Below are 14016 nucleotides of genomic sequence, written 5' to 3'. Positions count from 1 at the left end.
TAGCTACCGCATCCTTTATGGGCTTCAGACTCCAGCAGTTTTGGAAATAAATTAGTTTCTAGAGAAGTCAGTTCCTTCAGGAGTCTATTTTCATTCAATTAAGTTATGCATGAGATTTAATTAGTCCCTTTTAATGAACACACCACCTGGAACAAAATTTTATTAAGATGATAATCTTCCAAAAACTCTGGGCTAATTACTCCTACTTGAAAAAAATTACTTAAATGAAAAGCATGCTTTGAAAGTATTGTCTGTTTTTTTAAAAAGTAAGTTTTAAAATTTGCACTCTTTTACACAAGAAAAACTTGTTACACATACTTGTTATGTATGTGCAATATATTGTCATGACTTCCACTTAAAATTATTTTTCCTGACACTGGAACTAAGGATTAATTGCCATTTATAATGGTAATTTTTCCTAAGACTGAAGTACAAGACAAATATTTATTATAGCTGTTATACCACGGGGACAACTGAAAGACTGACAGTTGTTGATTCAAGAATAATTAAGGGAAGATAACTGTAGGTGTAAAGAAAATTCCTGTTTGATAATTAAAAGTGTTTATATTAAAGGAATACACCTGGCTGGCTTGGTCAATTACATCAGAAACCTGGACTCAGTAGGCATCTCAGGTTGTACAGCCCGTGCTAAGTAACCTGTATCAGACTGCTCTACCCTCTTCTTGGAAAAACAGGCAAAGTGTATGGAATGAAACCTGGACTGCAGAAATTAATCTGCTGATCATGGTAAATAAAGATAATCCATGCAAGATGTATAGATAAGTTGCCACATATTTGAGAGCAGTAGTGGTTAAAAGCAGGAGTCAACTTGCACCCAGAGAAGTAAGAGGAGGTCTAAGAAGACTGATGACAGAGAACACAGTAACCTCGAATGACAAAAGGGTCAACACTGCTGCCGGGAGGTCACCTGGTACTGAGGCACTGCATATGGCTGGAATTATGTACAACAGCAGTGAGTGATCTGTATAAACAGTAACAACAAAATAAAGTCAGTATGCAATGAAAATCTGTGCATAGGGGCCTGGGACTAAATGGGACCATGTACCAAAAAAGGAACAATGGTTGTGGCAAAAAGGGCCAAGGTTTCTTGCATTCTGTTGACTGCTGTGCCATTAAGAGGTTCCTCATTCAGACACGTAGAGGCCATACCCATCAAGGATATTCCTGAAAGGCTATCTTCAATGCTTCTGCACTTCTGAAGCTCTGTATGAAAAGCAGCACTGTGCCAGCGGGGCTGTGCCCAAATGTTCAGAACTCCATCTCTGAAGCCTCACAGTAGCAAACATCCTCCACGCCTATCTTGACTGGTGTTGGCCCTCATGTCCACTGAATCCCATACAAGGGGCTAAGTCCTATAGCTTAGGGAAAAATTATCTGGGGGAGGAGGGAGCTAAAAAATGGAAATTATACTTGAAGTAAGAGCTCAGCAGAGCCTTTGCATCAAAAAGGTAGAATGCTACACTCTTGTCTCGAAGTCCAGAGAGTAAGCTCATGAGCCCTGTTAGAGGAAGGCACCGATTCTGGGCAGAGCAACTTTACACTGTGGGAACTGCGCTTTGCACCGCGGAGCAGGACGCATACCTGGGCTCCAATCCCAAGTCTCTGTAACAATCAAAATGCTCCTGTCGGCCACAAAGGCCCCTCAAACAACTGAAAATTGCAGGCATAGGAAAATCAGCCACTGCCGGTGATTTATGGCTACCACAGAAACTAATTATTAATAACCAAGATCTGAGAATGCCCACAACAGGAAAAATGGGTGCTTATGATAGCTGCCAAACATTTGGAACGGTTGTTTACTTCACTTTGTCTTCTGAAATCTTCTTCCCAAATGTCTCTACTTTGTAATATATAGCCTTTACTTTGCTTTCGCCAGCCTGTAACAATTATAAATCTTCTATTTCTAATCCTTCTATGTACAGCATCCACATTTAAAGAATTTAAAAAAAAAACTAAGCTTAATCTGTATTTCTTGATACTATGGCATTGACAAAACCTTGGAAATTGGGGTTAGGTTCAAAAGAAAAGTTGCTGTGGGTCATTTGGACTCAATAAGCACACTGAAGGACCTAGATGACACAGAGTCACACTTTCTGGGTAAAATAACACTTTTACGGCCCCTCTATAATCATGTAAGGATTAGGAGCAAACGGGACAATTGGTTTTTAGTTAAAGCTAAGTGACAGTCTGTTGTAAAGTCAGCAGAAACCCTTTAGTTCCGTTCCTTTATCAAGAGGAAACACTTTAACCCTTATTTAGTACCATTCCAAATTGCAATTGAGGTAAACATTGTAGGGTCCTACTTGCATTTTTAAATCAAGTCTAATAAATGGAGGCTTATAAAGATTCTATCTCATCAGGAAGTAAATATATAGGAAGACGCTGTGACGCATGGCTTACCCAGCATACTGCCAGCCACCAGGATGTCAAAGAGTGTGTCTGCATAGCGACGATAATCTAATCTGGAGCCTGTGGAGTCCAGAAATTTGGCTACAGCTTCAAGGTCATCACCAGCTTCATTAAGCCCCTGGACAAGTGTATCCCTGAAGACTGTAGGTTCGAATTTCTCTTTTTCATCTAAAATTTTAAAATCATAATTATTCCTTTATGTACACATCATGTTCCCCAGAGACAGAACCATATGTGCTGCTTCTTCACTGCTGCTTATTTCATAGAGCGTTCATTTAGAAACTGAAGGACAATGTAAATTCTTCTATCAGATTTTCCTGTTCCACAATGACTTGTTTAAACATTTACCCAAGCAATAAGGTATCCCTGTTCAAAGAGGCCACAGAAATATTTAACTCTCTAGCTCATAAATAATAAAATTAATGGCTATTCATTTATGTCATTTGTAGGCTATGCCAATGTGAATTACTGACTCTAACCATCAGAGAAAAAAATAGTGTAACAAGAAACTTAAATTATTGTTTCATATCCAGCAAAAACACCAAAGAATATAGGAAAATATAAACATAAAGATTGACAGGGAGGAAATAAGAAGGGCTCTCTTATAAGATAAACAATTCTAGAGTGCATAAATATTTAGCAATATATGTTAGGAACTATATGCATATTTATAGTCTTGGAGCAGACATTTTAAACTTTATGCCTTTCTGAGCCCTTGACATTCTTTAAAGGAGTACTGCGGATTCCAAAGGGCTCTTTGTTCATGGCAGTTATATCCATAGATACTTCTTAGTTAGACTTTCAACCAGAAAATTTCAGAATATTTATTAATCTTTTTAATGGCTGGCTTAAGTAGTAGACAGATGGGTTCATATACCTATTGCACTCAGTCTAGCCCAACAGGACACGCTCTTTAGAGGAGAAGACTACAGCAAACTAATGGGAGAATATTCAAGAGGTAACTAACATCCGGGTTATTATATTACATAGCCTTCTGTCCTCAAGAAACACTGATAAGACAAGCACGAGACGTCACACGGGCATATGCTGAAGGGTAAGTGAAGCAACGCAGTGCGCCAGGTCCCGAGAGAGCACTGCACGGTGTGGGGGGTCAGGGACTGGGACTTCTGCTCCCCGCTCTAGAGATACAGTGCTTCCCATGTGGGAGCTGATGTGAGCCGCAAGAGGACAGGAGGAGGAGGAAAGGAGGAAGAAGGAGGGATAAACACTACAAAAGACTTCATGAATGAAAATGACTCATCGGAAATAAAACATATGACAGAAAAGTAAAAAAACTGAATGAAACAACTGAAGGAGAAAGCTGAGCATCTCTGTGAGAAACTAGAAAAATGGTCAGAGCTGGAAAACAAGAACAAAAAGGGCAGATCAGTCAAATATCCAAATAAAAAGTAAAGCGAAAAGGTAGAATTTGTAGTTTTTTTAAACATTTCTAAAAGTTTCACAGAACAGAAAAATGTCCAAATAAAAGGCTGCCAGCCCAGCCAGCCCTGTGACTAACGCAGAGAGGCAGAGCGCCGCTCACATTCATCATCAGATACTTCAGACGTCTGGGCACAAATCAACATCTGAACTTTCTGGGACAAATAAAACAAAGCAAAACAAAACATCAACGACAAAAAAAAGCCATGCAAAATATCACGAAACAAAATGACACAAATTGCTCAATAGTTCATGAACTATCAGAAACAAGAAGAAATTTCGTTAAAGCTCTGAAGAAAACAATTTCTAACCCAGAATCCTAGTGTTTGGCCAAACCATTAATCAACAGTAAGAGCAAAGTTCACATATACTGAAACATTCAAAGCCTCAAAAATGGAGGCTAAGTAAGGCGTAGGTCAAGAGAGCCTAGGGAAAAAGAAAAAGAAGCCTGTAAAAGACAGGCGACCCGTACGTGTGTGGGAAAGGGTGAAAGGGCATTTCCAACATTCCAAGTTGACAGCTCTACTGTGGCTTAGTGACCTGACCAAGAGTGAATTCTTCAATACATAATATAATGGGATAGGACCGAAGAATTCCTTCAATAAACCATCACTGCTAGAATCCCTAAAATTCTTTGTATTGAGACTTGTACAACAAAGGGAAAGGCTAATTTCAAGGAACAGAGAATGAGGCTAAAAGAAGACAAATTATTAAATTTGATAGAGATAATGGAACAATTTCAGAAAAAATAATCAACTATCAGTTCAGCTGTGACTAGCATGTAAAAAGGTCATCATGGCACAAGCCCAAACACTGGTGTAGCTGCAATCAGTATAGAATGAAAGAACAGAGCAGCAGGGCACAAGGTCCACTGGAGGGGTGGGCACTGAGAGAGCTGAAGCCTCAGCTTCTACCCTAGGAAGCCAGTATTTAAAACGCCCCCAAACAGCCAAGGGATAGCCATAGAAGAATGCTGTTTGGCAGCATGCATATAAATGTCAAAGGCAGCGGTTAGAAGAGTTGAAAGAGTTCCTCTGGGGAGTAGACCTGCTGTTGTTATAACATGTCTTACAGAGCTGTTGGACTATTTAAACCATGTGCTTGCATAATTTTGACAAAATTAAAACTACATTTAAAAACCAAACTGTCTGGTTTGTACAGACTGACTGCTTAGAGTTGTCTAACAGAAAGGAGGGTTCTAAAAGCGGTTAACACCGCTTACATCAGCCTCAGCCCCAGAGGAGAATGGCAATCCCAGTACCAGTTGGAGTCACAGGGTGTGAGGCGCCATAAAGGCCCACATAAATTAGCTGGAACAGTATTTGTCATACACAGGAGATAGAAGGTCCTTTTGATGCCATAGGGAAAACATTATGCAGCCACAGGACATGCAAATGTTGACAGCAGAAAAAATATAATTAAGGTCTTGTGGCGAGAGGGAGTCAGAATAGATAAGAACTCCAGAGGAATAAATTCCGAGGGGCTGAGGAGGGGGAACTGTATCTCTAAGCAAAGGAACCCACAGGCAAGTGGAGATAAAGCCATCCTTATCAGGATCTGGCCAAAGGGTAACTCTTCCTCCCAGCAGTGGGAGAAAATTTTCCTTTTCTATGAGACTGTAGCAGTGAGAAGACCAGAGGCTGTTTATTAAGTCTTGCAACTAGCTTCCAAAGCCAACTGAAGGCATCACAAACACACCACAAGTTTGGATGCCGTTGTGGGGGGCGGAGGGGGGGGGTGTTCAGATTCTGATGATTTCAAAATTATGAATTGAGGTATTGTCAATGTAAGTGACGTAAAGAGAGAGAGAGAGAGAGAGAGAGAGAGAGAGAACAGGATACACTGAGAATCTCTGCCAGAGACTTTGCTTTAAATTTAAGAGACAAATTTAAAAACTTGTGCTTCTAAAAAGGCCTTCATCCCATTATAAATTTCCAAAAGAATTGCTGAAGAGGAAAACGTATTATGACCAAGGATACTTCAACAGCGAGCAGTAAAGCATTATATCAAAATGATGACTTATACATTACAAGGCTTGGCTATCTTAGAAGTTATGATGACATTACAGAACTAATATTCTCTTATTGGCTGAAAAAAATCTCCCACCTGAGAAGACAGTCTCCATCGAGAGGAAAAGAAGACTATACAACAAAAAGGCAGGACCACTAACGGAGGTCAACTGGAATCAAGCCATTTTACTCAAAGATTCCTTTCTACTGGAGTAACTCTGTATCATGTAGTTTGTATTTCATTTGAGAGTGGACTAGCGAGCGGCAATACTTACAAACTCTTAACAAAAATATGCCATTGCTTCCTAAAGCAAGCCTTCCTTGAAGTAGAAAGTATATAATTAGGGTCTGGAATTTATATTGTTAGTGACACTGAAGAGTTAGTCATAATAGGCTTTGTACAAAAACAGGCCTACTCACACACTCGAATATGCCTGTCTGATATTGGATTACACTGCTTGTTGTGTCAACTATGGCAACTGGTAAATTCAGCATTTGCCCGGTCTGCTAATGAACCGATGAATGACGTATCCTCTTTCTGAAGGCTACTAAGTTATGGTAAGAAGTACCATGTATTTTCCAATTACACATACTAGTTGTATGTATTTTACAGCTTAAAAGTCTATTTAGTTACAACACCACTTCTGGTAAATTTTTGTGTTTTGTCTTCCAGTGCTGGGGATTGAACCCAGAGCCTCAACCATGCTAGGCTATTACCACTGAGCTACTTCTTCAGCCCTGTAAACCTAATAATGATTTAAAAGAAACAGTACAAAGCTCAAGTCTCAGGGAGAAAGCTCAATACATGATCACTCCAAATGCCTATAATTTGTTCATTTTCTTCCTCTTCTATTTTCACTAATTTTATCCAGTTTCCCTAAACAGGCAAATGTTGGCAGCAGAAACAATACACTTAACAGAGTCTTGTTTGTAGAAGGAGAGGAAAAGAATTCTAAAGAAATAATTCTGTGAGCTGAAGAGGGTAACAGTACCTCTACCTAAGAAGACCTAACTGGCAAGCAAAGAAAACTTCATCCTCACCCAGAATCTGGCCACCAAAGATTTTCACCCTTTCAGACTTCCACAAACCACACTAGGAAACATAACTAGAGAGCATACGATGGGCAAGAAATACAGTATTTCATAAAGGAAAAGAGGGTGTCAATGGGGTTCTATATGATGCTCAAGGGAACACTTTCAAAGTGAAGACAGATCTTCAGGAGACAGCTTAGCAAAAGGACTGAGACATCCAGTTCTTTCTTCTCCCTCACCTTTTGACACTGCTAACCATTTACCTGAAAGCCCTGCCATAATGGCAAAGCAATGACGAGGCTTGGAAAGTTATCAGGAGGCAATCTGAAGTTGACATGATTTGTTTTTTCCAGTCAGCAGCATGGCACAAAATGTCTCAAATGCTGCTTAAATTCCCATCTGACCTGAGTTACATAAGTCCAGACTTACTGACAAACACTATCTAATTCTCACTAACTTTCTCTGAGTACTCTCATGACACAGTCATGACAACCAAATGAATCAGAGGCGAACTGCTTTGCAGAGTAAGAAGCCCTTTCCGGTTCCACACTGCCGGCTGCTGGGAAGGGCCCTCACTTGTGGAATCTCGTCAGCTCTTGCGCAACACAGTCTTGCGCTGTCTTGGCCATGGAGCTCAATGAATCAGCATCATGCTCACCAAACTGCTTAAGTTACAGATCCAGGTCCGAGATTAGCACGTTCCCCGGCAGGCAAGCAATGCCGAAGCTTTCTGCACCTCCCAGTCAGGGGCAGATTATCTAGTATCACACTCCTGGGTCGGCAATCGCTTCCTTGGTCTGGCTCCCCTGGAAATGCCTTTCAAAATCACCTATGTCATTTTTTCTTTAAAGACTTCTTAAAACAGTGAGACAGTAAATACACGCTGGCCAGTGCCTTGCATTGGTATCTGCTGCCAGATTCCAACGGAGAAGCACAATTTATACGACTGAGACAAGGACTAATTATAAGGAGGTGGCTCAGGCTACCCATGTCCTAAGAGCTTATGTAATTGGGTTCAGTCTTACTTCTGCCCAGGGACTCCTCAGACTCTTCTGCTCCAAGTGATCGATCGCACTGGAACTTCTGGTCTTTCTAACCGACCAGACTTGCTACCTAAGTGGACACAGCCTGCAAGAGAACCCGGGCCGCCGGTGCTTCCTCAGCACTGCTCATGCCAGGGATGGACAAAGTGGGCTCCTGCTGAGGCAACTCGGCACTCAATGATCATTTGCCATTTACAAGACTTTCTTAAGCATTTTTCAGCCTTTCTTAAAATCAGTTAACAATTCACTTCATGTTTTCTCTTTGAAAGAGTTTCCTTACAGAGTTTCAGTTTGACTTTTTATATACAAGAAAATACAATTGTAAAACTGATCATAAATATATAATATTTTTATATAACAGACACCAATTATCCAAAATTATGTGCAACATTATGCAACTGAATAAAACTGACTAAATATAAAATCATATTTAAAATACTCTTTACACAAAAAGGCTGGTAAAACAAACAATATATAAAAGTCACTCACACAAACAGAAATTTTACCAATCATCATCAAAAAGTGTCCACCACTATATTACTACTACTATGATCCTATCCACAATAAAAGACGTGCAAAAATTACAAATTTTGGGTATTAGGTCAGAAGATTTAATTTGGCTTCCTAAATTCTAAGGAAGTAAAAAACTCTTCAGTACTTTTAACCCCAACTTATTATTTCACACAGTAAGCATCTCTGCTGTTGAGAAAGACAAAGAAGAAAACAACACCCAACTAAGAATGCTGAAATAAAAAACGTAAAGTTTATTGTTCTAATTTTACAAAGATTTATATCTCAGACAAGCAGAATGACTTTTCCAACAAAGACCTAAGGAACTGGTTTGACTTCAGACTCTACATTTGGGTTTTACAGCAATAGAATTTGTGAGGTTAGGTGGAAGGGATCGCTGGAGTTCTTACCCTTCTACCTTAAACATTAACCTTTGTAGAAACACACACATACACAGAAAACACAACCTACCCCTTTTCCGAGTTTTGAACCGCTGGCCTGTTAGCACTGGCTTCTGATGCTTATTCATAAAATTTCTGAAAAAGAAATGAACATTAGGTATTTTAAAATAATCACTTCATATAAATACATAGTTATTAGCATATGTTCAACTTTGAACATAAATGAAAATACCTTTTTAATTACTGGACTAGCAAAAACATTGAAGTATTGGCAAAGGACATGGAAAAAAACACAGACAGTAACTTTGGCTGGGGCCGGACTCTGTGTGGTATCTTTTCGGAAGCTTATGGTAAAAATCTACCCATACTCACCCGGCTATCACCTGCGGCCCAGCAATTCCTGCACCAGGCCTTTATCCTACACTTACACCACATCAGGAAGCAAATACACGTCTGTCTGCGTGTCTGTAAAAGGATTTAACTGCAGCATTGCTGGACTCGTGAACAAAGTGGGAAGTTACATAAATGTCCACAAGTAGGAGTCTGGTCAAGTAAGCTGCCCTGCAGCTCCTGTCCGAACACAGTGCAGCCTTATAAAGGAATGGATCAGATCTAACTGTGCTGCAGTTCTCACCTGGCTCCGTTTCTGACTCCACGTGTCTGTGAAGTCCCCCTCTTCTATCGCTCACAGCATTCCGGCCACGCTAATGTCTCTGCTTTTCTTCTGATTGACTGGATGAGCCCTGGTTTCCGAGGCTGCGCACCTGCCTCTCTTTTAGGAAGGTTCTTCCCTAGCTGTCACCTGCTGGCTTCCTGCATTCATTACACTGCTTCCTTTGTGGATAAACCTCTGGACTATTCTGACACAACTGGCTCCTTGTCACTCTGTCCTCACCTAGCTTTATTTTTTTAGGACCCTTTGCACTCACTACCTGCCATTTATTAGTACCTGTTTCTCTGTGGTTACTTTCTCTTATGAGAGTGTTACTTCAGTGAGGACAGGGACTTTGTGGCTTTTACACAATACTGTGTCTTTCATATCTAAAAACCAGGCAAGGGTTAGGCATTTATTAAATACTTGTCAAGTAAGCTGCTCTACTGATAATAGAAGGATTTTCAAGGCATGTTGCTAGTGGGCAAGCAAACAACTAACTAGAAGACAGTAAAGTGTAACTCTTTACTGGCTTAAATGAGAAAATTCAAGTATGAAAATATGTAAAACTTGCTCCATAACATGTCTTACAATTGAGAATAAGCCAGTCTGAATTATAGTACATAGCAAGAACCTGACTCAAAAAAAAAAAAAGAAACCAATTACAAAAACATAGCAAACACAAAACAACTTGAGATTTGAGTGGAAGGAATTCTTATCAATTCTATAAAGTAAAATGACTCACACACTGCTCTGAGACCAACAGGTAACTAAGCTAGAATCGATACCCTGAAGGAAACCAGTAGAAGAGATAAAATCCAAATATCTCTAATACAATGTGGAGCTGAAACACTAGCAGCGCCCAGCATAGTGAGGGTACAGAGAGCCACTGCTCTGCATTCGTACACAGGCAACAGGTATATTCTACAACACTGACAAACGCTATAAATGCAATCAATGAAACTTCGTTTCATTGATGGATGTTGGAAATAAAGCTTCTGATGCATTATTTATACTCACTATACAACTCATTCAGGAAGTTCCCTATTGGGGTTTTAATCAGTCCCTCTGGATGTGCAAACATTTAATTGGTACAAAAGCGCTAATACTGTATTATGTTTCTTCAACATCTTCAGACCTCCCAAACTGCACAAGTATTATTGTGAATATATTCTTATTTTAAGGAAAAAATACAACAAAACACAACCACCACCACCCATTAGTCTCACTCTGAAAAAAAAATTAGTAAGATTCCAAATAGCTTGAAATACCTTTAGCAGAACATGTAAGCAGTTACTCTCCACTGATGTTTTTATTTTGTAATTAAAATATTAAAGTGTGGCCTTCTCTAAAACTTACCCTTGGTCTAGAATACAAACTCATGGAATTCCTTATGAAATTTTATCTTTGTATCTTTTCCTGATGAGGGAGAATTACCACCAAATGAACACAGGGAGAGAACTACTGTTTCTAACCCTTGGCTTTTAGAAACACAAAAGCTTTTCTTCATAACTGTTTTAGGGGTTTACTCTCCTCACCCTCAATATATTCTCTGCGAAGGACAACTTAATACTGAGTAAACATAAATAAGTATGCGAAGATTTTAACACACACCAGCAACACATAAAACAAAAACAAAAAACTCACCCATGCAGGGAAAGACTGACTGAAGATTATGTGTTGTTCACTAAGTGTGCATCTCTTAGCTGTTGCTATTTGGAGCAGAGGCACGGCTTCCCTCTAAATTTAGCTCTCCTGGCTGCACTATAATCTGCTCCGGTGAGGGTCAGCCTTTACAAAGTCCTCACTGAGCACGTACAAAAGCTCTGGCCTAAGAGAAGTGAGGCCACTTGCAATAAAAAAAAAAAAAAAAAAAAAAATGGTGCTAGCTCAAATCTCAGAAAATAACAAAGAGTAACAAAGGTAGTTCCATTGTCAAAAGCTTATGTTTATTATATTGCATTACAATTTGACACCAACTAAAAAATGACAGCTAAAAGAGTTTAAAATAATCTTCAAAGATAAATTCATCTGAAATACAATGTATGTTTCACAATCTGACTTCCACGAAAGGAACAAACAAAGCTATAAACCAAACAGACAATAAAATCTCCTGTCCCAACAAAATACAACTCCTCTGTGGTTTGAAACATTATTAAAATGCACACATAAAAGGGTAAACAAAAAGGATTTCAGCATCTCACATGTCATACAAGAAACTAGATTTCTTGGCTATCTCAGAAGATAAAGGAACATCAGAAAAATACTTAAATTCAATCTGGAATTTGGAAACTAGGGACCAATAAATGAAATACTTTTGAAATAACTTTTATTCAAATCTAAACAGAAAGGTCTGAAGAAAAAGTTTTTGGGTTCCCTATGTTAGCTGTGTGCTGTCCACCTGACCCCAACAACAGAGCTGTCCTCATGCCCAGCAGATGGTCTCTCAGCTCCCAGACGCAGGCTCAGGTGTGACCATGGGCCACAGCGAGGACAGGCCTGGAGGCACTAAGCCTGCTAGCTGCCCAGCCCTCTTAGGGACAGACACACCTGAATGCTGACTGTCAGTCCTGCCTGGTATTTCTGTCTCTCTTTTTCTCTTAGTCACCAGTTGCCCAGACTGAGACTGGACTTGTGATTCTCCTGCCTCGGCCTCTCAGAGTGCCAGGGTCACAGGCATGTGCCACCATACCCTGCTTATACTACACTTTTGACTGGTTGTCTTTAAACTGGGAAAACCTATTTTGTAAAGTTTAATATATGCTATGTATATGATAATGATGCTTGACACAGGACCTCAATCTTCTAACATGTACACTTTAAAGCAGGGGTCACAATAAAAGAACAGAAAGGAGATATTTTAACTATCTGTGATGATGGAATCAATCTGCATTATAATCATAATCTCTACCATTATATTATCATTTGGTAGTAAACACACTGTCAAATGTGTCAGAGGACATATCTGGCTACTGTGCCCTTAAACTGTGGTATGGCAAAGGAAGCAGTATTTCGTCTTACTTCACTTAAGGTTTTACATTTAAATAGTCCATGTGACTAACAGCTATTCTGCGGGGTGACACAGTTCTAAAGTAAACCCTTACAGCTACAAGCATGTAGTTTGAAAAAACGTGAAAATACATTCAAAGAGTAGGAATTTGTTAATTAATACAGTGCAAAGATAGTAGCACTAAGGATCATTTTGCCCATATTTCAAAGCCACATGGCCACAGGGGTCAAGAAAATAACCAGTCACCACATCGCAAAGAAATCCATGTATTCAGTCAATACTGTTTAAGATTTTGGAGAAAAAGGATTGTAGAATCTCAAAGTATAGAGCAACATCTTCATTTCCAAAGAAGAAAGTGTTTCATAAAGATAAAATAGCACCAAACTCCATAAAACTGAGCTATTCCCTTGAAGTTCTTTGTGCTGACTCAAGATTCAAGAATTACCTTCTAATTCACATTCTAAGTCAGTGGAATATGCAACTATGAAAGGAAAAAACCAAATTACCCATAATTACAAACAATTCTCCTTTCCAATAAAGCTAAAACTGTAAGAACAGCGTCATGAAAACCTTTAAAGAACATGTAGGGTCTAGGAAACTTTGGGATTAACACTGTAACAAAATTCTCTCCAAAGAAACAAAAATCATTAAATTGCCTCAAAAAAGTTTAAATTATGAATGCTCTAAAGCATTCAACTACACACATGCCTATAAAAACACTATGCAATCTGTTGCCCAGAACATCAGCTTATTTAATAGCCTTTTCTTGGTTTTGCAACTAACAGCCTTTTCACACACAAAGTCACCCCGCCTCTACAAAACTCTTAATTAAATGACCTAACAATTCTAGTTTTGTACTTAGAATTTTTTAATAGCAAATAATGTAACTATAAAAGTTTATAAGCAAATCCAATATTCTTTTCCGTAATAACAAAAATAATTGCTGTTACATGCCTGTCCCTTCACTCTTACCCTATTTAATACAAAATTACAAAACTTTTTTTGTCAAAAAGCATGAAACTTAACAAATGTCTTCCAAAAACTTACAAATATTTTTTGCCGAAAAATATTGACTTTTAGGCAACTTATCCTTGAAAAACATTTCAGGTTGTTTTCATAGCAAAATGCACCAAAACCTATCATCTAGGTAAGATTCTGAGAATTTCTCTCTATAGATAAAATAATTAATGTAACTATCACATACTTACCATATTAAAAATCGGATTCCTGAAAACTTTGAGGAAACAGCCTAACACAAAGAAATGGTCAAGGACTGCTATCTGTCCAGCTGTGGTTTAAATACACTTGGGGACGCATCCAGTACTATTATAGTAGAACTGTGATTTCACCCAGGAATAACTGATAATTTTACCACCCAGGGCATACCTGGCAATTTAAGGGCACATATTTGTTTGCCACCGCAGGAGGAGGAGGGCTGAGGCCACTGACATCTGGTAGGGACACTGCTGAACACCCCACAGCCTATAAC

General features: G+C 39.1%; 1 protein-coding gene across 3 annotated transcripts in view; it reads right to left on the bottom strand.

Moving 5' to 3' along the window:
* The window catches only part of Bzw2 (basic leucine zipper and W2 domains 2), a 52183-nt gene that overhangs the window by 26718 nt on the left and 11449 nt on the right, over positions 1-14016 (bottom strand). The window contains exons 1-3 of one of the 3 annotated variants that reach the window (XM_063239067.1): positions 11165-11282; positions 8936-9000; positions 2422-2598 (exon numbers count right to left, since the gene is read on the bottom strand). In XM_063239067.1, the coding sequence (XP_063095137.1) occupies positions 2422-2598; positions 8936-8993 (235 nt within the window). In that variant the 5' untranslated portion in view covers positions 8994-9000; positions 11165-11282. Of the gene's footprint in view, positions 1-2421; positions 2599-8935; positions 9001-9237; positions 9260-11164; positions 11283-14016 lie in introns of those variants that run through there. The other 2 variants (XM_063239071.1, XM_063239066.1) reach the window with 2 other exon arrangements.

The sequence above is a fragment of the Cavia porcellus genome, unplaced genomic scaffold, assembly GCF_034190915.1.
Source record: "Cavia porcellus strain 051 isolate PalLab524CR breed Dunkin Hartley unplaced genomic scaffold, mCavPor4.1 scaffold_2, whole genome shotgun sequence".
NCBI lineage: Eukaryota > Metazoa > Chordata > Mammalia > Rodentia > Caviidae > Cavia > Cavia porcellus.
The sequence above is the reverse complement of the archived record's forward strand: the minus strand, read 5'-3'. Positions and strand labels throughout refer to the sequence as shown.